This window comes from Schistosoma haematobium, chromosome 2, assembly GCF_000699445.3.
Source record: "Schistosoma haematobium chromosome 2, whole genome shotgun sequence".
Classification (NCBI taxonomy): domain Eukaryota; kingdom Metazoa; phylum Platyhelminthes; class Trematoda; order Strigeidida; family Schistosomatidae; genus Schistosoma; species Schistosoma haematobium.
The window spans coordinates 37850918-37876717 of record NC_067197.1 but is presented as its reverse complement, the minus strand read 5'-3'; the positions used below and the strand labels follow the sequence as shown (position 1 = coordinate 37876717).

Below are 25800 nucleotides of genomic sequence, written 5' to 3'. Positions count from 1 at the left end.
AGAAACTGTGACATTACTTTACAAACAATTACTAGAACGAATTTTCAACAAGTAATTAGTCATTTCACATTATTTTAATAAATCAAGGAATGATTTATTATTTGCTTCAGTAGCTAGTGGGTAATTTAAACCAAAGAACCAGGTCTTTATTTCCAAAACATCTAAAGATAGAGAGAATAATCATAAATATCTAGGATCAAGTACATAGATTATTGTTGTTGAACTCCAGTGTACGACAAGTAAAAAACTTTAAAAAATATTGAGAACCTAATTGATTACACATTCATGAGGTGATTAATAATAGTTTAGAAAAAGGCTTAACTATCCCAATTCTCAAAACAGCTGTGCATATGATTTATGACTGAAAATTTTATTATATTTACCTGCATTAATATGATACTTATGTGTGGCTTAATGAAAAATAAAAAAACTCCCAATATCTTGTTGGTCTTTCTATCTTAAGTGGTAAAACAACACTAATATCTGAATAGATTTGGCAGAGTTTCAAATAATCATCCAGATAAAGAGAGCCTACAAAGTTCACTTAAGCAGGCTAAACTAATAAATCCTATTTGCATAGATGGCTTGTGAAGTCATTTTACAATCTTTATATGGTTTTGATAAAGAATCGATATCATTGGAGAAAAAGTGATAAACTATGTATTTGCTTAGTGTTTTCTTGACAAAACATAGGTTGACACATCTAGATTTTAGTAATCAATATCTCTATGTATATGGTAGCTAGTGTCCCTGTAGTGAAGGAAGACTTGGTGAGAATAACCAATTTATTGTTCAAAGCATAATCACATAGTGGTTTAGTGAAATATGAAAATAATACACCAAATACATCATTTGCACATCTTTAAATTGTCTCTTACAAGCTTCATTGTTCCTTTATTCCTCTTGTTATTTTGATTGCTTACAGTTTCCTACCATTCACTTCAATCTTCTCCACCTTCTGCTTGCAGACACTCCATTTCCGACTGGTGTTACATAATGCTTATATCTGCAAACAAAACCAGCATGTACTACAACACTATTTTACTAAAGAAACCGAAATAGAGTTCGAAATTCAACTCCAAGAAGTTAAAAACTGGAGTACTTCAACCATCAGGTTGCTTTCTTTCAAATTGGAAAATCCATACTGCAGCATTACATTGTCGGAAAGTTATAACAAGGAAAATCTAAATACTATCAGTATGTAGTAAATCATTGAAAGTCGGAAAATGAACAGATAAAAATAATGATGATATCATTATTCTCACCTGTTAATGCAGCAGACTTCCCAGCTAAAAACTCAATCATCATACCCATTGTCATTCGAGTAGGAAAACCATGAGGATTAAATATAAGATCAGGAATAAGACCATGTGTAGTAGACCAAGGCATTTCTTCACATTGAATTAACAGACTATTAATACCTTTTTGACCATGACGACTGCTATACTTATCTCCAATATCTGGTTGTCTAGGCAAACGAAGTGTGATTGTAGCCTACAAAAAAAATGAATGAACTAAATTGAATTTCACAAACATATACCGAGAAAAAACCGTCAGAATTAATTGATTATTAAGAAGTATCAGTAATGTTTCATTAATTGAACGATTCTACTTTCGAAGCAAATTTTTATCTATTGCCTATGAAACGCATTTCCTACTTACTTCGTATACATTCTGACAAATCACGTTAATACAACATGGATGATCAAAGTCAAATACGAATTGTGTTTAGGATACACATGTTTTAAACATACTTATATTAAATGTTAGACAGATAATAAAAAAATTCTGTGAATATAACAATGGAGTTCGGTAACACACTGAATCAGAGAACCATAAGATGATTCTGTTTTCCTGTTATATAAGAACTACAGGAAGTGGATAAACATATGCATACTACCATGTACACCTAAAAAATACTCAACGTTACACATGAACAAATGACAAAAGCAAATATATATGTTTCAATAAATGGATTTGTCAGTTCAAAAGTTAGAATAATTCACACAGGTTTGTAATAACACATAAGGAACTTATAAGAGGTCGAGAACTGCAGAGAAACAGGGAGTAGTGAACAACTGCTTCGTTCTAGCGACGAGTATATGCCACTCCACATCAAAATGATCTGACGAATTCGAAATCTCAAAGTGAGGCCATTACCTTCAAATAATTGGAATGAAATCAAGTAGTTGACCATTACGCTTTTTTTACTACCCCTACTACCCTAAGATTTGCTCTGATAATTTCATATTGTTGAGCCAATGGACTAGGATAACCCGAACCAATGTACAAAAAGTGCCAGGTTCTGCGTTGTGTTTGACTGAGTGACCGTTTCACTTTACACTAATATGAGATACAGACAGGCAACTAATGAGTAGCAGATTCGAACCTCACTATGCAAGACAATTAACTTTAACATGCATACACCTATGACTTAAAACTGAACAGACAGCATTGTATTCGAATAGTGGATTGAAATAGAAAAATTGATTATCCAGTATAAGACGACTCACACAACTCCACGACCCATTGAGTGATACTGAATCAACATAAGCTATTTGTTCACCACCTTCGTATTTGACAAAATTAGTTTGCAATGTTTCACTATGTGTATAGGCATATAACCAACTGACTCCTGGTTCTAAACGGGCACCAACTGGTGGAAAACCGTCTAAATCTAAACCTTTATCAGGTTTTTCACCTGCAAAACCTGTAAATATTTCCAAGACAAAATAAAGCTGAGATAATTTGACAGGATTAACAATAAAGAATTATAAAAAAAACTATAGTTTGGATGGTTAGAGGAAAAATTGTTTCGTGACTTTGAAATAACCCGACAGATATCTATTATAACGTTAAATCTTTTTCAATGATAATAAAAACAGTCAATGAACAAGGAAAAACCAATATGTTGCATTGAAATTTCACTGGTAGGATCATTTAATAGCAAATAAAATTACGTTGAATAGGTATACAGACAAATTATTTATTAATTAAATATGAAGTACCTATTAAATTAACTTAAATTACAGTATAATTAGAGAAGCGAAGTACAACTGAAATGTGTTTTTTTCTTCAAAGATTTCTTTTACATATACACATATTTCTACATACCGAAATAGTATTCAGATGTGATTAATCTTTTCTTCTGAAATGGATTATTTGAAGATGTTGACTTGGAAAGTGAAGATAGATCAATAACTTCTGATTTATAGATACAAGCTCCAGCTAGCCCACGATCATATGATGCTTTATTAATCACCATAGCATCTTCCATATCATAACCCTATAACCGAAAGTAAATATCATTAACAAACATTTAAAGTATAAATAATAAAAATGTATTCCTTTAAATGTATAATATCAAATGTATGATATACAAAGTTGTTAAGCTTAACCATTCATATTTATATTTAAAATTTAATTAAACACATAAGAATTGGTGTAAGGAGGCACCAAATATATATGAGCCATACAAATTGTTTGATTTGTGTTAGGGCCGGAATACTGTCTGGGTGCCCAAACCGAAGCAGGTGGTTTTCTTAAGAGAAAACTCTATGAGCATTTGACCTAAAGGTTTAATCCACAGGACAGTGGAGCAACACTAGGTGACGCAGTCCCAGAGTAGCCGAAGACCAGCAAAAGGTTTATAAGCCTTTTGTTCCCCCAGGGTACTGGAGCCCATATGTATAATTGGTTTGGAACCAGGGTTTTCCAAATCACGTAGGTGGATCCTCCATATCCACCAACCTGGTTAAAGCGCCGAACATTCGTTTTTCGTCCTCTCAATTTCGTAAACAACACCCCACGCCGCGAGGCAGTAAGACTTCCCTGATAGTGGTTTTATACGTGTGGCTGTGTGAGAGCATTTCGAGAGGGAGAGTGGACTTCCCCAACCTTCAGTCGTACCAGGGGGGGGGCAATCCATTCAAAGTAACTTTGGTTATCGAAAAAAATGATAGACCTCACATTTGTAGATAAAATAAAGTGGTTAGAAAAAAACTTACGTCAAGTTGAAAATTAAAGACAAATCTAAAAATTGTTTTGATTTCGCAATAATTTTAAGAGATGAATGGATATTATGAAAGTGGTTATGTATTTACACAAGAAAAGTTTTTTGTAGTGGTGTTTTGCAATTTTGTGTAATTGCTACTTAAGGAGATTTGTAGGAAATATTCATCATAGATTGAAAACCGGAGAGCACTTGACAGCTGTTTCGTTCCAGCGTGGGACTCCTCAGAAGTGCACACACACAACCCCGTAACATTAACCGAACCCAAGATATTTACGTCTTGTGGCGAACTTTCAATCATTAGAAACACCGAGAGAGAGTAAAAAGGCACAATTTCAGCTTTACTCAAACAGAGATATAATAGGATGAGACCTGAAGGTCCTGGGTCCGATCCATCGTGGGGTTGTAGGTGCGCACTACTGAGGAATCCCATACTATGAAGAAACAGCTATCAAGTGCCCCTTGGTTTCTAACGGTACTCTAAATGCGATCAATCTGTGATGAATAATACTTTCGACTTAGACATATCGTCACGAAAACACTTCAAATAAATTTAGGCAACTGGCATGCTTTTGGTACTTATACAATCATGTTCAGGAATGTGAACGCTTAACTAAGTGACCCGACACTATGAAGGAAGGGAATTCAATGTCGAAGTGATTACAAGGAATTATAAGTTCTATCCCATGTACATAACAAGAAGACACTTTAAACTTTCAGAAAGCTGATTATCACTTAGAGATTGGAAAGCAACACATTAAACATTGAAGTGAAAAATGGAGATATTAATCACTTTAAGTCATTTAGTTGGTCAGTAGTGTAGAACTTGCCACAATTATGCACTGAGTCACGTTATCACACTTCACAACAGTGCAACGTGAAAATCAGCAAGATGAGAAACGATTGATAGGAAACAACATTGAAAACAATGGAAATATAAACACAAGAAAAACCGCTTAAACGGAGAAGACTAACCAATGAATGACAATAAAATCAAAGCTTAGAAGAGGTTAGAAGACGAATGCAACTGTGCCATTGTGGTCAAATCAGTGTTACATTCAACGTGAGCCCAAACTTCGTAATCCAGACCTAATGATGTGGCTCTAATGAACAGTCACTGACTTTATGGATTGGTTCTGTCTTGATTTACCCACTCCAATGTCAGAAAACGATTTCCATTGAAGTAAATATCAGGTATTGATGTGTTAATTATTACTGTAAAGAAACGCATTTAAAAGTATATATATATATATATATATATATATATATATATATATATATATATATATATATATATATATATATGGTGCTTACCGTGTATGACATCACTGCAACAATTGCATTAAATCCTAGAGGATAATGATCGACATCATATTTAACATACATTTTAGTTCGAACAAGAGGACTTTGAGGTGTAAATAAACGATAAGCTTTCGCGTCTGATCGATTACGCCACGTATAACAAGAATGACCCATAGTCTGTTTAGCCATTTGGCATTGATACATATTACGTGGAGACTGTAAAGGAAAGATGTTAACATTAACGAAGATCATTTGTAAATAAGATGTTACTAACTAGTAACATATTTCAAAACAATATCACCAGACAATAGTTTCATAAATACTATAGTGTTTTTCTCACTTACTGTATAATCCGATTAAGTACGCATTTAATATGGTGCACAGTGACTGAATTGGACTATAAGATATAACTGGGTTAACAGAAAATATACTCACCAATTTATAGAAACAATGAACCCAACAAAACAATAATTGTTTCTAAATGAAGGCTGTTCTGTAGTTCTATTATGCATGATGTAATGCTTTAGAGATCCTTATGATCGAACCCTAACAACCTGACAAATATGTTGAATCTTCAGTAACTTTATTATTTATTTATTTCAACACATAGATACTGGTACAAGGAGGCACCAAATACATATGCGCCACACAAATCTCATTTGATATGTGTGAGGGTTGTGATACTGTCCGGGTGCCCAAACCGAGGCAGGTGGATTTCTTAGAGGGTCACACTCGAAGCCTTCGATCTGAAGGTCTGATCCACTAGGCAGTGGAGCAACGTAAGGAGATGCAGTTCCATGGTAGCCGGTTACCAACAATTGGTTTTTATACACTACCAGTGTACCATTAATACCTGATTGATGAAATTCAACTGGATAATTAGGTTTTAAAAGTTAATTGTAACTCAAAACAATATTGGAATACAAAAAGTTCTGAATGTAATTTACTATTCATTTCATTAGGAATAGTAAAGACACTTGTGATAATTGAATCATAATAAATTGCATATTTTACCCGGGACACATTGTAATTACAGTCACAGTGTTATGTTCAGTGCATAAGCTTTTTGATAGTTAATTTCATAAAATATATTGCTTCAACATTATCCAAACACGTTCATATAAGTATCGGAGGTACCTTCACACATATTATGTAACTCATTCTTCAAGTACAGATTCACCCAATTGGCTTTCAGCTACAATTTTTATATGAATCCTAGTGATACAAATATTATATTCAAACCTTAATAGATAGGATAGAGTTCAAACCTGAGAAACACTGAATGTGAGTCAAACTTCTTGATTATCAAGCCACCAATTCGTACAACAGTACATACTTCAATGTGTCGTAAACGATTTGAAATACATTATCCAATGAGACAATGTATACATCGAACACTCTAAAGTGTACAATGTTCTCAAAATTCAAATACAATTACTGATCAGATTTTTAACTGATAAAGGAAGAAATATATAGCTCGAGTGCATGCTTGGGTAATGCGTTCTCTGAGCTGCATGATAAAATTTATCAAGTGTTTATAAAAACGATATCATCAGCTCTAATTACAAGAAAAACTAAGCATCTATATACACATATAAATACCTGATTAAAATCCGGATATGGGATTAAACCAGCAACAAAACTGAAAATATTTTCAGGAGCTATTTCAATATGTGGTCTATCAATAAGTGAACATTCACTTAATTCCTCCTCTTTCACAGATATATTTAAATAAACTTGTTCAAATGTTCCAATCCATTCAATAACATCTTTACCAGTTGAATCTTTTGGACATTGTAGATTTTTAACTGGTCTTAAGAGCCGTGATCCACCGGCAAAAAGATATAGACCAGGATATTGTGAGCCGACATCAGTTGAAGGAACTAACGCTATTTCCATTGTATGAGGGATATTTTTGCAGTTAGAATCAACTTTTGAATTGCGTAGCTCTAATGCCAAACGTTTCGCTTCATCTAACGTTGACAACCAACCGATAAGACGACCATCTAATAAAACTGGTAAGGCATTTTGTTGTTCAGCAACACCAAACAACTGTCTGGATAATTCAATCGGTCTTAATTTGTGTGTAGATAACCAATTCCCGATATTTTCAAGCACTGACTGTTTTGGAGTTTCACATACAGCCTATTGGTAGAAGAGCAAAACAAACAGATAAAGGTCAAACGTCAGGAAAGGCATCGTTGACGTTTAGTGAGCCCTAGCGATCAACACAAATCAATACAACAATATATCTAAACAAATACTTACGTAGAAAAATTTGCACAGAAAGCTGTAAGCTAAATCGAGTATCTACAGCCTAACGGCAATCAACTAAATTAGATTAAATCAAACAGAAATTATATGGCTATAAATTATCATAGGGTGATACAAGTTTTTTTCGATTCTATTCTTGAAACTACATCTTCAATTATGTGAGTCCAGGTACTTAAAGTTGGACCAACGATCACGAATACGATGATGATCAGACAAGGGTGTATCATGACAAATACACAGGAACATTATATATATATGCATTACAACACGAATATTTGAGATGGATTTGTTCGCCTGCACTCACTAACCAATCACGATCACATCATCTTCCATATGAAGAGTGTACGTAAGATTTCATATTTGATGTCATCCGTAAAAGTCGACTATGACATCGGACCTCTATATTATTTTTACGCTTCCTAACATGTAACGATGGGAGTAGTGTGCTATTAACAACATTCATCTTAAGGAAATTGACGAAATCTAACTAACTATCACCATGATATTTATGAAAGTGGAATTCTACCATGATAAGAAGAAATGCTTTTCCATAAGTTACAAAGAATAACAACCTTTATCTGAAGTGAAAACCATGGTTTCTCTAAAGATATACAAGCTAATATCTTGAGAGACTGTAGTAACTGCAAGAGGCACAATGTTTTATGGATGAGCTTGAGAAGTTATATAACGTTGAACAGTAGAAATTGATACACACAACTCAGGAGAAACAGCGTCGCGACAAGTATAAAAATGACCCAAGCAGAAAAGTGGAGCAGACGGTTAAAGAGAAATATGAGGAGACAAATGAAGGCCCCAAGTATAGGTATAGAATAGTAGAAGTCGGTGACAATCTGACTTTTTTAGTCCTATGCTTATCAAATTTAGCGTATAAAAATGAAGGAGACGATTGCGTAGAAGCAACTTCATTGGCGTTAACCTACGACAGCATAATTAGATTGAACCACTAAATGTAGCCTGAATACAACTTAAAACACACAAGAAGTACCTCGGGAGAAATTGCGATTACAAATTTGTAAAAGACTTAATTTACCTCTACAGGTTCTGCTAAGTGATTTAAAAGACCACAAGGTGCACCATCAGGAGTGTGTACAGGACAGAAGAAACCCCATGCTTCCGGTAATAAACGACGAACTGAAGTAGTTCGCATTTCTGTGAAAAATGCCCCTCGGTGAACAGCTCGAAATTGTGCAGCAAATCGAAGAAAATTAACATTATCCGCCGGAACACTTAAACCAGTTGATTGCCCGCTAAGCTGAGCGGAAAGAGTAGATTTACAAGAGGGAGGAAGATTCCCAGTAGATACCATGTATACCATTGCTGTACTGACTTCAGAAGCGCGAGATAAGAGAGCCTGATGAAATAAGGCTGTAATGAAAAATATCCTGTTTGGCTGAATTGTTGGACTTATGATCATACAGAAAACAAACTAAAAAGAATACGTAAGCGAACAATTAATTTATAAGTGAACTTTTAGTCAGTCGCTACAAAGTAAGCATTAGCAAGCTAAGGCTATCAACCTTCTTTAGTTAGTTAGCCAGCTACAACATAGGACCAGGCACATACATGCATTGCTCCAAGTTGCCACACCTTATTAGCGCAACAAGATGAACATCAAATTCATAGAAGTAGTTACTTCAATAATAGTAATATATAAAAGAAAGATTGCATATAGAGATATAGTACAAGAAGAAAGAATTAGTTCGTAGAAGGAAAGATACAAAGCAATTTTAATCTCACAGTTTAAGGGAAGACAAAAAGTGTATACACCTACGCCATTGTGATCGATTCTGAACCATGTCAACAAGAGTATCCAACTGTTAGTTACGGTAGTCAAGCGGACCCAACCAAGTAGTCTGCATCTACCAACATGGCTGAGACCAGATGTTAGTGACTCCAAGCACTGATGCCACGTTTTGGTTTGGCCGCCCCTAACTTTCTTACAGCCATCTCCAACACTAGCCAGCATTGCGCGTGATTGTAATCGGTGTTCAGGCGTGCGTAACACGTGGCCCAACCATCTCAGTCGATGAAGATTCACAACCTTATCAACTGATTTACCATCATTTCCTAATACCGAGGACCTAACCTCACCATTACCGACCCGGTGATCCCAACAGATGTGAGCAATATTTCTAAGACATCTGTGGTCAAACACTAGTAGCTTACGAATATTTTCTACTCTTAATGGCCACATTTCGCCGCCGTAAAATAAAACAGAACGAACTGCTGCACTGTATACTCGTCTCTTAATCGATAGACGTATATCTCGTCTTCACCATAGGTGACGTAAGTTGGCAAAAGCCAAGTAAGCTTTCCGAATCCATGCAGAGATTTCGTCAGGCACCAACGCATTAGGACAGATCAGACTTCCAAGATAAGTGAAGTTGTCGACGTGTTCGACTATTATTAGAGCATAATTGGAGTCCAAACAGGTATTCCAGAACGAGCAACAGTCAGTCAGCTACAACGCAGGCCAAGGCAGATATATGCATCGGTCCAAGTTGCCATACCTCATTAACACAACGAGCAACAATCAACTATCGAAATTCTCCAATGATGACTGACGGCAATATGGTTTATTTGAGTCCATCGTTAGTTTGGTGCAAGCGGTCGCCATTTTAGATGATGTCTCTCCTTATGCTTAAAATTTGTGTCTACTAAAAATAAGCGATTTTCTGAGCACAGTTGCAGCAGACGATCACCATTATCTGTTCGTTGAGCTGGAATACGAATATGCAAACCTAAATGTTTTTCTGTCAAGTTTAAGCTACCTATCTGTACATTAAAGTCACCTGCTACGAGTACTATGTCTGAATGTTTAGCTTTCTGAAGAAATTCAGAGAGCTTTCTGTAAAATTCATCTTTCACTTTATTCAGGCTACAGTCAGTGGGAGCGTAGGAATGAACGACGAAAAGGCAACGACGTGTGTCCCTATCCTTCCGAGCTCTTACGGAGCCGTTTAGCCGAACAGCACATAGATGACTGTTAACGAAGACACACTCTAACAGTGCTTGTTCCGCCTTCATGCTTAGTGCTATGCCTACACCTGCCAGTCCACGAGAACTGGCCATCGGGTCACCAGATAAACGGAGGGTGTATCTCGTCGGCTCTCCGTTTCACCGAGGTGGGGTGAAGTGAATAAACACACTGGGATCCTGTATGCGTGTTTCGGAGACACAGCATACATCAGTCGTACGAGATTCTAAGGTTTTAGCCAAGGCAGCCTGGTGACTGATTCGACATAGGGCGCGTAGGTTGAAGGCACCAATGTGTAGTTTGGAGCGGTTTCAGAAGACTTGGGACAGTGTTTTGCGCACTATAATCGTTGGCTATGGTGACACTTGAGGAAGAAGCCGAAAGAGGAAGTTTAGAGTTGAAAGTCGATGTAGGAGGAATAATAGGAATTGAAGAGTGTGGTTGATTATGAATACAGTGGTCTTGAGTGCTGTTAGACGTATGAGGGCGGCTATCATTTCCCGGTGGCCCACACCGTGGAAGGGTTCTTCTGGAGACACCTGAAAAGGAAATTGGATTGAAGGTGGTTTTAATGAATTGAGAGCGTGATCGCAGTGCCCTAAGGACAACTGCTTGAGGTTGGTCACACACGACCTTTTTCTGTTTAATTTTCGTGTTAGCTCCGTACTTGTTGAGACCTTACCGCCGGAGACGGATTTCCGTGGGATAAGGTGAGGTGTGCATTTCTGGGGTCGACCTTTTCTAACCCCACTCCTCCTTGTGGGAAGGCAGAATCGCTGCTATGCTGGTTATCTGAAGGAAATGCCTTACTGCCTTCACACCTCTGTACAGTCAGCAGTACGACTTCTCCCTCGGACCGTGGGTTTGTTGCTTTTAGTCTTACCGCTCTTCAACCGACCTGTCTGGCGTGGTATGACCTTGAGAAACGATAGCTTCAGCCAGTATATCTCGGCTGGTTCATCACGATAAGCAAGCCTGAACACCACATCAAGGTATCACCAACCGCCGGGGGTAGAAAGAAAGATATAAAGCAAATTTAACCTCATAGTTTAAGGGAAAACAAAAAGTGTATAAACCTACGCCATTGTGATCGACTCTGAGCCATATCACGCAGAGTATCCAACTATTGGTTATGGAAGTCACGCGGACCCTAACCAAGTAGTCTGCATCTACCAACATTCGAAAATATATTTCACTTGCCGCGGACGCGTAGACAGTATACAAGCCCAAATTTAGTCAAGTATAATCTAATCAAACTACTATTCTCAAATAGCCTGCCAAGCAATAATAATGATGTAATCGACGATAAATACTACAGGATTAATAAATATGGTGCCACAGACAATGAAATACGTAGTTTTTCAGCTGTTTGAACCATTAGCACATAAATGGTACACATTTGTAATTAGATCAATAAAGCACAACTTACACAGGGATATACGAACGTTCTGTTTACGACTTTTTAATAAGACCTGTTCTTTGACATTTGCAAGTAAATGAACTACTTTTGCCTGAAGCGGAAAAAATAAAGTGTTAATACAAACAACCAATTATAGTATGGAAGCGTTAGGTTTGACTGATAAAGTTATAATGGGAAAATCCGAACGATTGCTTGCAGATTTGTTCACACGTAAGTAAAGAAATCTCCTCCGATTTTCAACCGACTACACTATCATCTTCCAAAGGTAATACCTAGCAAAATTAGTAGAAAACCACTGAAGGATTTATTAAGGAAAAAACAAAGTGATGAAGTGGATCTTTCGGGGATGAATGTAATAAATATATTACTGATCACTTAATAAAATTATTATGGAGATCAATAATAAAACAACAAGTGTCTTTAAAACAGAGCAATTAAAGATAAATAATATATAGTCAACTCGGTATGACCAAACTTTTCGCTGTTAATGTCATCCTTTAGATTAAAATTTGCAACCAACTTAATCATAATCAGAGTAGAATCTGGTACAAATGTTCGTTGATCCAGGTTTCTACATGGTATTAGCACGACAAGTTGTAACAGACATGAATAACAAAGAAATCGATATAATGTAATACCAATATTAAAGAAAAAGACTTAACATTGAGAATATGGTTCAAAGAGAAAAAGAGAAAAGGCATGTGAGAAAAGTGGAACTCACAACCTAAAGTCAGATAAAAAGTTAATTTATCTGCGTCACTGAAACCGATTTTAAACCATGTCATCTTAGAATAAAGAATAATCGATTAAAGTGAATTAGATATTAACGGTAGACTGACAGTCAAATCAGTCTGATTTAAATTCTCCCACCTTCAATTAATTCAGTTTTGACAACTATTTAGTATAACACTAACCCCATAAAATAAGTGTGCATTCAAACCAATCACGTAAATTTGCACTTAGTAGATAGAGAGTTACAACTATTAAGTAATGAAGTAACTGAAATAATGAAACAATAGTGTAAAAAGAAAATAAGCACAATGTAATGAATTGAAATGAAAATTATGAATTGTAATTACTGTAATTGACAAGTGTTGTTGTTTCTGAAAATGTAAATAATCTAAGCTAAAAACAATTCACAATTTCTTTTCAATTAACAACAAAATTCAACTGAACATATTGACATATCGATAGCTAGCAACAACAACAACAAAAACATAACACTTCAAATAAACATAGTTTAAATAAACTACTCTACATAACGTGAATAAATTAGATTGTATAACTTATCAAATTGATTTCAAATAAATGGATTTAATTTACAAATGACTTTGAATAGACAATTAAAGTAATTTGCAGTCAAATTGTTTTATTCGTTTAGCTACAGCTAATTAGATGAAAATCAAGCTTAAGGATCTATACTTTACTAGTTGAAGATACTGAGTTTACTATTACGTTTATATATATCTACCCGCACTTAGCTTTCCTCCAACCTACTCTTACGTCAACCAGCATCGCGTATCGAGATAGACGGTGATTAAATATGTGTAATATATGTCCCAACCACTTCAGTCGGTAAAGACTCACTAACTGATCAAACTGTTTCCCAGATTGACCTAGTATTCTGCGTCTAAACTCAGAACTGTACACTCGGCAGTCCTGAAATACACGAGCACTATAGTCATTAATTTACGTGAATCGGCATTTTACATTAAACTACAGTTCACAAAGACACAGAGCAAGCTATGCTTATGATCACCACACAATATTATTTGAGTCGGTGGCGACTGATCCACCAAGTGAGGCGGAAATCCGCAAGGAACTCCAACTCTTAAAGCGCTACAAATCACCTGGCCCAGATGACTTGCCTTCGGCTCTTTTTAAAGATGGTGTTGACTTTCTGACTAAGGAATAGACGACGTTGTTTACAAAAGTCTGGGAGCTAGAGAGTGTACCAACGTCATGGAATGAGTCGATAGTTGTCCCTATCTTTAAAAAGGGTTCACGTCGTTCCAGTAACAACTATCGGGGGATAAGTCTACTTCCCATTGCGTACAAGCTATTGGCTTCCGTCATACTTCGTAGGCTGTTCGAAACCCGAGAAAGATTGACTCGCGAGGAGCAGGTTGGTTTTCGTTCTGATCAAGGATGTATTGATCATATCTTCACCCTCCACCAAATGTTAGAACACCGATATACTTATCACTGACCAACAATCGTAGTGTTTCTTGACATCAGGGCTGCCTTCGATTCGTTGGATAGGACTGTTCTCTGGGATTGTCTATTGAAGAAGGGTGTGCCTGAGAAGTACATTAACATCTTAAAGGCCCTATATACAAACACCTCAGGCAGAGTGAGGGCATACAACCACCTCTCTCCATTGTTCCATTCAAGCAGTGGGGTTATGCAGGGTTACCCAATCTCATCATTCTTCTTCAACTTTGCCATCGATGATATTCTGAGAACAGCTCTGATGGATGTAAGTAACGGCGGTGTGGATCTGTTGCCTGGAGAAAGACTTCTCGACCTTGAGTATACGGATGATATTGTTTTACTGTGCGATAATGTCCAAGGCATGCAATACGCACTTAATCAGTTGGCAATCAGTGTCCGTAGGTATGGTATGTGCTTTGCACCACCGAAGTGCAAAGTACTTCTACAAGACTGGCAGAATTCTAATCCTGTACTCACTCTGGATGGTGAACAGATAGAAGTAGTCGAGAAGTTCGTGTATCTAGGTAGCTGCATAAGTGCTAGTGGTGGTGTTAGTGATGAGATCAATGCACGAATAGTGAAAGCCAGAGCGGCTTACGCCAATCTGGGCCATCTTTGGCGCCTTCGTGATGTTAGTCTGGCTGTAAAAGGTCGGATCTACAATGCGTCGGTGAGAGCAGTTTTGCTCTATGCTTGTGAAACCTGGCCTCTCCGAGTTGAGGACGTTAGACGACTTTCTGTGCCCGATCATCGCTGTATTCGAAGGATTGCTGACATCCAGTGGCAACATCATGTTAGTAATGCAGAGGTTCGGCATCGTGTGTTCGGGCACAGAGACGATAATCCAACTGGTGTCACCATCTTGAAACACCAACTTCGGTGGCTTGGACATGTTCTACGAATGTCGTCCTAGAGAATTTCACGTCGTGCATTATTTGCTGACTCTGGAACTAGTTGGAGAAAGCGGAGAGGTGGTCAGTGTATGGCATGGTGTCGTAGTATGAAAGAAAGCTGCAAAGGGCTGGCTTCTGTTGGCTCTTCACGACTCCCTGGTTGGGGTCCGAGAGATGGTGCAACACAGTGGTTAGAGACGTTATCAGATATGGCTGAGAATAGAAACCAGTGGCGATCTTGCTGTAACCTTTTATTTTCTTCATAAAATTGGTTGTATCTTCCTTAACTGAAATTCTTCTGGTTGTACCTTTCCGTTTCCCTCATTATTACCACCATTATTATTACACTACTTTACACTAATCTGTAATCTTTATCGTTCTTTTTTTTCTTATACACACCTTACCTTCTTTTTTCTCTCTCCATTCTCATTGTTTTGTGTGGCGCATATATATTTGGTGCCGCCTTGTACCAATATTTATATGTTCAAATAAAATGAAATCAAATAAAAAATAAATTATTTCGTTGGTAGATTTTATTCAGTTCTTAGAAACTTGGCACAATATCGGTTATAATTCGCTAACCACTTAGGATCAATACATAGATGGTGAAACATTAGAAAACATACGTTCGAATATAAATCAGCATTGAAAAATGCTTTTTTACATTCCAACTGTGTACAAATGTTAGCTGCTTATGGTACAGAAATATTTTGCTAATTTTTATGAAACATACATTATACTTACACGTAATACTTGGAGATATAAAGTAGACGGTAATAAAACTTCTTGAAACATTGGATTGTCATTGCTTTCTTCACAACATAAACCAGAGACAAATGCATGCAACTTTTTAATCATGAAACTAGAAAACAAAAAGATCCCAAAACAAGAGGGAAAAACAATTTGATTGTTTTTTCTATAAAAAAGGAAACGATATATTTAACACAAATCTTAAATGTGTCAAAAAAAGTTGACGGTGATCAGTAAAGTGTGAATGATTATGTAGGCGGTTTTATTAATGAATATTTTCTTTCAGAGTAAAATTAGTGTACTCTGATATTAGTGATATGTATGGGAACTGGAAAATAACACGAATTATATTACAACTGATTGAGGCTTAACATGCATTATGCTTATTGAAAATTTATTTAATTCAAAGACCAATGAATACAATCCAAATGATAAATGATTGTTATTTTTAGTGAAAACAGAAATCTAAAAATAAAGTGGTAATATGCACAGAGACCAGTATTGTAAACACCCTAGTATCGATTTGCGGCACAAGTATCTCATCAAATAATTAATTTTAAGAATGAAAATATGAAGAAGCTAATTAGTATCTGATTCGAAACTTTCGAGAAACCCCAGTTATACTGTGATAATATCGACAGATCTAAACAATAATTTATTGCTTTTAATACTGTGCTGTTAAATTTAAAAGCGAAATGCAGTAGGCTGAGAAGTGCACTGAGCAGTAAGAAAGAACCTGAATATGTCGCATGAGTTTAACCATTATACGAAACTATTTTTAGAAACCTGTACTCCTGATTTCATTAACGATCTGCTATTATGTCATAATAATTTAAAAGCCTAAATACTGCTGATCCCAAAATCGAGAACACAAGAAAATCAAATTAACACTGGCAAATTATTGCATCATTTACAGTGAAACCTGATTTGTGTACCAGCAGCTTTTGAAAGTAATACAGTACACCGACCATTTATGTCCATAAATGTGAAATTTGAGTTAGGGTAAAAGTCAATACACTTAAATTTGTTAAGTTAATTCAGCGATCTAAAGGTAAAGTTTTAAATCCTGAACCTACTTGATTGCAAAAAGCTAGAAAAGAGCATAGAAGAATAAAGAGAGCAAAAAGCAACTAGTCCTTTTCAAACTAAATATAATGCGAGTCTTCCTGTTATCACGAGTGGCATTACCAGCTAACTCCAAAACTTCTGCAGCCAGGTATTCGAGAACTGCAGCTAGATAGACTGGAGCACCAGCACCAAATCTCAGCGTAATTGCCTTTACGTAGAAGATCTACACGACCAACAAGGAACTGAAGATTTGCACGCGATGACTTTGTATTAGCCTTACTGCGAACTTTACCACCTTTACCGTGTCCACTCATTATTTTAATAGAGAAACGTGTACGATATATGACCAATGCTGCAAGTTAACTACCGCAGTTAAATATAAACTACATTAAATGGTATTTCTTCCAGCTAAGGATACTGAACTTTGATCTGTATCACACTGAATTACTGAGCTAATAATATTATTCGAAATATGCAAATTTAAATCGGTAATGTCATTGGATGCAACTTAAAATTCCATAAAGTGTAAACTGTACCAGTCTGCACTACTATAATCAAGACTAAGCCGATTGTGTAATGAAACCCGAGGCACAAATCTTGGTTTATTTGAGATTTATTAACTGTATTCAGCAAAGGTTGCCTAAATGTGAACTGCGAAATAAGTGAAACAATAACAACCTATACATTCATAACTACAATCTTTAGTATACAGTAAGATTTGCTTAAGAATCGTTGAAAACCAGAAACTAATAAACATCTCATCATAGTTACTAATTTCTCAACGGTGAAAATCCTTGAAAACATGATACAAATGCCCTGAGAACAGGTCCATTCAGTTAGAATACGATTATCTCCGTACTTTCATCTTTATACAGTTGGTGACATAGCTTAACTATACAATATTAACAGATATTTTGGAAACATGTCTTCAATTTTTTCATAATTTATGTTATAAGATGCACAACTGACATTAATACTTATAGCATAAAACACAAAGATCCCACTTGTCAATTAGGCTAATAGTCATAGTAGTTAAAGTTCTAGATGTAATAAAAAACAGAAACTATAGTGAACTAGAAGATTTTCGACTTTTAGTCATTACGTCGCAGGTTCGAGTTCCACTTCACCTAGTTTCGTTTGGGAAACCGGATAATAAAACTGACTCTCACTGTTTGTAACTCAAAACCGATTACACGAGTATGTACACAAGTTGTATTATCAGAACTAGCAGAAAAATCAATAAATGCAACAAAAAGCGTGAAACTAATAATATCAACAGTAGTGAGGATCTTCGAGAGACAGAACAAAATGTGAATATATATTCTCCAAAACATTTTGTTTAACAACGGTGTAGAAATATTTTAAAAATTAAAATCTAACTCACCAGAGTAAATGATACTTATCCAAGAATGATGACAAATGGATGGCAATATATTCACTAAAAGTGTATTATCAACAATTAGAACAGTTATACAAAAAAATAATAAATCGACGAAAAAACTTCTTTCAAATACAATTAAAAGATAAAATAAATGTAGATTAATACAAATTAGTATACAAGGGTGATGAGTTATGATGATTGTGTAACGACGAAAAATCTTATAAAAATTCAAAGAATGGGAGTTTAGTTATGAATCTATAAGCCGATAATTAAAGACTAATTGTATAATTTATGAAGCAACACTAGAGGAAATAAAACTCAGATTCCTTTTACAACCACAATCTTACTGGCTGATTAAAATACGTAAGCGCCTGGCACCATGTCATCACTGTAAGAAGTGCCCAGTTTCGCTTTTGATGCTTGAAGTCTAAGAATGTATTATTTGTTTGAATACAAACATTGGTACCAAGATACACCAAAATATGTATCCTCCATACAAGTCATTAGATTTGTGTGTGTGTTAAAATACTACCTGAGTGCCCAAACTGAAACAAGTGGTTTTCTTAGGCGACCATTCTCCGAGTCTTTTACCTCGAACTCTAATTTAAAAGACAGTGGAGCGACGTTAGGAGGTGCGGTCTCATGGTAGCCATTGATCGGGAAGTTTCATATGCCATTTGTTTCCTCAGGATTCTGAACTTCATGTACTCGGTTGTTTTGGAATCGGGGTTCTTCAACGCCCCTGAGTGGATCCTCCTAACTCATCAACCCGGTTTAAGCCTCGGATATTCTATTTGTCGTCTAAATTCCGTAAACAATATAGCCACGTGAAGATAGTGAGTAGGACTTCTATAGCAGTGGAGTGAAAAAATAATACGAGAAAATGTAAAGTTAGTTGCTGATTTTCGTGTTATCGAGTCATCCAGCTTCATAACATAATGGTCATGTCGAACATATGACGACTACAATATTCCCTGTTCAGTAGACAGATAACACCACAAAAACGAAATCGCCATCAAAACGCAAAAGCGTTATCGTCAATTTTGAGCAAATATAAAGCTGTAAACAACATATGAATTTTGTCGCTTGATCAAAGTTACAAAAATGGTTTAAATCAGACAGTACCAAAATCTCTGTCAGGTTATTTTTCGAATAAAAAGTGAATGACAGACATTAAACTATAATGAAAAAACTTAGTGACTATGTAAAGCTTTATGAATAGTATTAACATAGTTTTATATAAGCCTAAATTAGTGGAACCCTCTTTGAACTTACAATTCAACAGTTTAGATTCGAAAATTCAAAAACATGAGCTACGTTTAACAGTTGCATAATTATTGATTGGAGGTGTATCAAATCGCCTACTTATAAAAAAATGAAACCATGGCAAGCCAAAAAAACAGTGGCAAAGCATAACTACGAAGGCCATTTAGGTTTGAAAAATAATGGAAAATTGTCAAAATGAACGAAATATCGAAATAAGAATGGCAGTTTCATCGTTTCGATGTATATCTGACAAAACCACAAGGTCATATGGAACTTTGAGGTTGACTGGTAGACATTAACACTGGTTAAAGATATAAAAGCATTGGCGTATGAACCAATTTTTGGTCACCGGCTACCATGGGACTGCATCTCCTCACCATGCTCCACTGCCTTGTTGGTTAGACCTTTAGGTCAAAGGCTCAGGGTGTAGTCCCCCAGGAAAATCCATCTGCTTCGGTCTCGGCACCCGGGCAGTATCACAGCCCACACACAAATATGAACTGTCGATAAATATGGAAATAGTTTCCTTGCTTCGATTAACAATCAAAGGATTCACATTTTGTGTGGCGCACATATATTTGGTGCCAATATTTATGTGTTCAAATAAATAAATAAACATCCCAATTTTATATGCTTTCATGTCTGTATTTATGCCTTTACCCGTGTTAATGTCTACCAGTCAACCTCAAAGTTCCATATGACCTTGTGGTTTTGTCAGAAATACATCGAAGCGATGAAACTGCCATTCTTATTTGAATGTTTCGTTCATTTTGACAATTTTCCATTAGGATGTGGCACAACTCCAAATAACAGTTAGAAACCCATTCATTTACGATAATTTATCCCACCGAATTTGTATTTCCGGTATTGAAGCAAAGGTTATTTGTAATATGTGGTAAAGTCGTAATTGCTGTTTAGTAACCTGTTACAAAACTAAATATGGGAAGCACTTTCGGAAACCTGGCATATTTGCTGAAAGATAGTCCTGACTTAGATATTTATCATTTCTGTTGACAAAACCCTTCAAAAACTGAACGAAACTCGCTGAATTTGTCCAATTACATATGCAAAATTTTCTGACAAAGATACAACTAACGGTTTACTTTAAGTTATGAATGAAGAAGTTGCTACTACATTCTAAGTGAATTTCCAACATAAACCAAAGTAACTGGACCGCTAAAAATTAGACGGTTCCGAATAACTGTAATATCACATAACTAGTCAAGTTACCTATTCTAGCAGTAACAAACACAAGGTTTTAAAATAATTCATTTAATGACAATCTGACTTAATACGAACATACCAACTATTCGATTTCAGTCCATAAAATAATATGAAAAAAAGAAGTTAAATAGCACTTCATTTTTATAAACTAGAGTGGTGAATGCGAGTAACTTGAGATATAGTTCGTCAGTAGTATTGCTTGTCAAATCAACCTGTTATAATTATGATACATATGAGAAATAAACGAAAAAATTCCAAACTGATAGATACAAAACTATGGATTGGTTTTAAACTTTATTAAGGTAAAGTAAACGTCACAAATACCTGAGTAGAAATTTTCCAGCTTCTTCATCTGACAATCGATCGGGAACATTCATTCGCCTTCGGAATAATCCTCCTAAATAGCACAAAGCACGAGTCTGTGAACTGTACTCATCATCTTTTAGGCGTATAAGAATTCGCATTGCGTTCCTAATGTGGAATTTAAAAAACAGGAACGAAATATCGTATGTACGGACTTAAATTAACAGGTTAAATAACTAGTTAGAGACGGTTAATGATACACTTCAAATACATATGAACTTTATGATCTAACCGACAGATAAACAAAGCTTTGTCTTCATATACTCGTATTGTCCAACAAAGATTAAAAAAGGGTTAAATGGACGATTAACTTATAGTAAACGGCTCATTTTCGCCTCAATATTAATGAAATTAACCTGTATTAAGTGTTGGTAACTAAAAAAGTACTGATGTAGACGTACTCATTACTTATCTGAAAATCGAAGTTAGGTTAACCCTACTTTTCATTGTTAAGGTTTTTCTATATGACGTGAGATCAGTTACGTATGCCTGAACACCGATTACCACGACGTGCAATGCTATCCGGTATTGGAAATGGTTGGAAGAAAGTTAGGGGCGGCCAAACCAAAACGTGGCATCAGTGCTTGAAGTCACTAACTTCTAGTCTGAGCCATGTTGGTAGATGCAGACTACTTGGTTGGGGTCCGCGTGACTATCGTAACCAATGGTTGGAGACTCTTGGTGACATGGCTCAGAATCGATCACAATGGCGTCGGTGTATACACTCCCTGTCTTCCCTTAAACTAAGAGATTAAAATCGCTTCATATCTTTCTTTCTACGAACCAATTTTTTCTTCTTGTACTATATCTCTATATGCAATCTTTCTCTTACATATTACTACCTTTGACCTAACCACTGCCATGAATCCGGTGTTCATCTTGTTGTGCTGATGCGGTATGGCAACCTGGACCGATGCACATATGTGCCTGGTCCTACGTTGTAGCTGACTGACTGAGATCAGTTAGCAGTCCTGGATACTACAACACACAGTTGATATCTCAAGCACTTGACATCCTCATAAATGACGTCAAGGGAAATATAGAAACTCTAATAAAATATGTATATTGTTTCCCTACTAATATGTAGCTAAATAGTATGCGTTGGTTGTGTTTCGGAACAGAATGATCACGTAATATCATAAACCGGTAAGTTACGCGTACATATAAACAGAAACAAAGTGTAAACTCTTTCACTATTCTGAATAGAATAACTGATAAGCTTTATACTTAGGGAAAGGTAAGTGACAATCAGCTGTAGATCAATCATGATATGAACAATACGATGGTGAAAGATTAATACTTGAATTATGAAAAACAATTTATGAACATACTCTTCAAGCGAAAAAGATTCCCCACAACCGCGTCGAATATCATCGAAGATTTCGAATTCTGTCTTCTTAACCAGAGCCTCAAATAGTACAAATTTAAAAAAACTTGGTGGTTATAAATGTGGACACAATTATTGGTTGAGAAAATATTCTGCACTTGAAGCCTGCTATTAGAACATTTTTGTGACGAGAAAATTCTGAACTTAATGTAGACGTTTGATTCTATAAAACTCAACTGAACAAACTATAATTATTACACTTGATATATGCATATCAGTCAGTGAGTTTATGTAGTCACATTGATAGTGCAGCAGAACGCATTTGGGTATTTCAATTATTGAGTCTTTTTATAATGTTTCAGATGATCCAACGTAAAGATGGCACTAATAAATGAACTCGAGGGCAAATAATCTCGCTTATGAGAGAAAATATAGTTGTCAACAAGACTTTTGAGTTTGTACAAACTATGTGTCAAAACAACTGAATAGTAAGTACATTTATTTGCACCTGTGTCCCAGGTTTTTACGTATTTTATTGTTTACTGAATCAAATTTTATATGTACGTTTTCAATCTACTAAAATAATTGACTGATTTTTTCGTTTTGTCTTCGTATTGAAATGTTCGAGGACGTGAGAAATAGAATCGATATGTTATAGTGCTCCATTTTTACAAAACACAGAAAAACTGGAATATGACTATAGAGACTTCTAAAACTGAGCATTCAGAAACAACTCCGTGGACTCTTAGAAATAAATTAGAATACAAGGTAAAGGATAGATATCGTAAGCAAAATAAGGAAACAAACTATATCCGAAAGTTTTATACAAATTTTTTAAACTCACTCGGAGTATAATGGAGATAGGGACAAGAAACTGTTCACGTTCAACGATGAATGCCAGTGCCGGTTCTCCGTTCACGAGCCAATGCAACATCAGAATCTGAAAGGTAAGTTTTTACTCCACATGCAATAGGAAGATATCATTTCAAAACAAATGGGATAATGTTCTGCAGATTCACAGGTAGTGATACTTGAATCAAAAGAGAACATTGGAAAAGTACTGCCAATCACCGAAATAGAGGTCACAAGTTGTGTGTAATATAAAACCAGAATCTGTTTTGAATTAGCACTGATAATAACTACTATATGTAGAAATTTTTCATAATACTAGTCCCACGGATTTAACAACGGAAAATCTTCGTTAGCTTGTTAATGAGTACAAACCTTGGGAGGAAAATACACTGATTTAAGATCGGGCTCTTTAACAGTGAAGCCAAAAACACAAACCGAAATCTAAAAGCACCAAATATTTGGTCTTGATTGTGAGAAAGTTACTATCGGAAGCATTTAACCTTTCTAACTACTAATTATCTCAAGAATCAAAAAGATAAGTTTAAGACTTTAAAAACGACTCTGACAGTCAGCAGATTTTCAGTATTACAAACATACAACAGGTCATTACACTAAAAGGCAGAAAACAGACAGGAAAACAAAGGGAAAACACTCATTCAAATAAACGAAAATATGCCAAAGATATAAAGTGTTACAGGCTAAGTGGAATAAAAAGTTAATGCATTTGTGGCACTTCAGTTGAATTCGCAATGAATTCCGTGATATTCAGCTTTGAGATATGGCTATTTAATGAATTGAGGACAGCAAATTTGTATCACCTTGCATGGATCAAAATAAAATATGGAACTGTGGACTAATAAAATTCCAGGCTAAACTAAGGTGTTCGGACCACTGAAACGAGAACAGGACAATTCAGGTGTGTCTTTGGCAACCAATGCATTGGAACGGGCAAAATATTGCAACTACTTACGAATCTTTAGTTTATGATAGGAAATATTCAAATCGGGCTTGGTAACTACTTTTCTAAGAACTATGACCCGTCAGAATAAATATTCATCTTTAGACTTTATAGCCTTTTTTAAATTAATGGGCTGCGTAATAAATTATTACTTGAACGTATTAAACATACGGTAACTTACCGAGACTGTTTCATCTTCTCTCACACATCTCATCACTATAGCACGTTCTGTGTAACCATGTCCACGCTTCTTGAAAGTTGGTCTGGAGATGGCTAATGGCTATATATTAAAATTAGCGACCAACGAAGGCTTACATAATTTCGTCTTGACATAATAAGCAACCTTAGAACACGCTCCTTCCCGTGGACTATGAAATAACCACCAATCTCTTTGACTTCTTCTCCATGTAAATAGAATTGTGAACGGGGCAAAGACGACAAGTTGCATGACCGAGACATGACCATGACAGGTAAAACTCCACATGGAACATCCAAAACTCCCAAAGGTGAACCATTTACCGAAACACGAACACTCAACTTTAACTCCCCTCCATAAGTTAATCCTGACCTCCGACACTATAAATAATTTTAGGCCAACACTAGCATGTACTAACCTCGCTGGGATAAATTAGTGTAGATCTGTTATCTGAATCGACGGGGGGAGCTACTTCTATAAACTTCGCTATTCATTTCTACCAACCAAAACTATCTTACCTGTACTTTGAACTCCACGACATCATTTCCACTGTTAAATTCCAGTGGTTGTAAATGCTATGGGATCATTTTAATGATTATTCTTTGAATACCTTAACTAATCTACTGAGACCCTCCTTCACAAGGAAGTCGAATGATCCCGTATGTACCCGAGATAACCTCTCCATCCAATCACATGTACATAACTGAACTACTACCAAGGTCAACCCAAGACTCAAGCTTCAAACTCCAAGGGACAGTAACACGAAATAGTTTGTTATTAGAAGCTGATTCCGGTTGCTATGAGAAATTCTCGTTTATAAAGCGGTATAACCCGTTTCGACTTTCTAAAACTTTGAAGAACAATTAAATAGTAAATTAAAGGGGTAGTCGAGGAAGAATCTTGAGCAATTTCTCTCGGTAGCACCACAACTAAAGTGGATGTCCCGGTGTAACACGTGTAATCAGCAGTCACTGGAAGGCGGGAAGACCTAAAGCCACAACACACACAATGTTAACTGAACACTTCACACCACAGAGAGAACACGGAATGGAGACCACCAGTCGTTTATTTAAAACTAAAATTCGCGGGTTCTGTACAGAAAAGAGAGCTAGTTTACAAAACGGTCTTATGAGTCGTCCTGTAAGTTTAGTGCGTGCAGGGCTTGCTCTTTTTCTTCTAAGGCATTTATTCTTGCTTGCTCTGCAATAGAAAGAGAACAAAATCTATTAACAACATCATACATGATGATTTTAATCCCGTTACATCGCCCCCTCTCCTAGGTAGACACTGTCCTCAGTGCCT

General features: G+C 36.0%; 1 protein-coding gene across 3 annotated transcripts in view; it reads right to left on the bottom strand.

Annotated features, from left to right (window-relative positions):
• Nucleotides 1-25544, bottom strand: part of POLR1B_1 (DNA-directed RNA polymerase I subunit RPA2) — a 32934-nt gene extending 7390 nt beyond the window's left edge. Inside the window, exons 1-17 of one of the 3 annotated variants that reach the window (XM_051215134.1) lie at nt 25109-25544; nt 25017-25073; nt 24917-24984; nt 24618-24878; nt 24484-24582; nt 23337-23432; nt 22497-22573; nt 21127-21273; nt 18316-18369; nt 15858-15975; nt 12016-12097; nt 8640-8974; nt 6917-7459; nt 5327-5530; nt 3115-3286; nt 2514-2710; nt 1266-1494 (exon numbers count right to left, since the gene is read on the bottom strand). In XM_051215134.1, the coding sequence (XP_051068317.1) occupies nt 1266-1494; nt 2514-2710; nt 3115-3286; nt 5327-5530; nt 6917-7459; nt 8640-8974; nt 12016-12097; nt 15858-15975; nt 18316-18369; nt 21127-21273; nt 22497-22573; nt 23337-23432; nt 24484-24582; nt 24618-24767 (2503 nt within the window). In that variant the 5' untranslated portion in view covers nt 24768-24878; nt 24917-24984; nt 25017-25073; nt 25109-25544. Of the gene's footprint in view, nt 1-1265; nt 1495-2513; nt 2711-3114; nt 3287-5326; nt 5531-6916; nt 7460-8639; nt 8975-12015; nt 12098-13318; nt 15976-18315; nt 18370-21126; nt 21274-22496; nt 22574-23336; nt 23433-24483; nt 24583-24617; nt 24879-24916; nt 24985-25016; nt 25074-25108 lie in introns of those variants that run through there. The other 2 variants (XM_051215132.1, XM_051215133.1) reach the window with 2 other exon arrangements.
• Between the last annotated feature and the right edge of the window lie 256 nt (nt 25545-25800).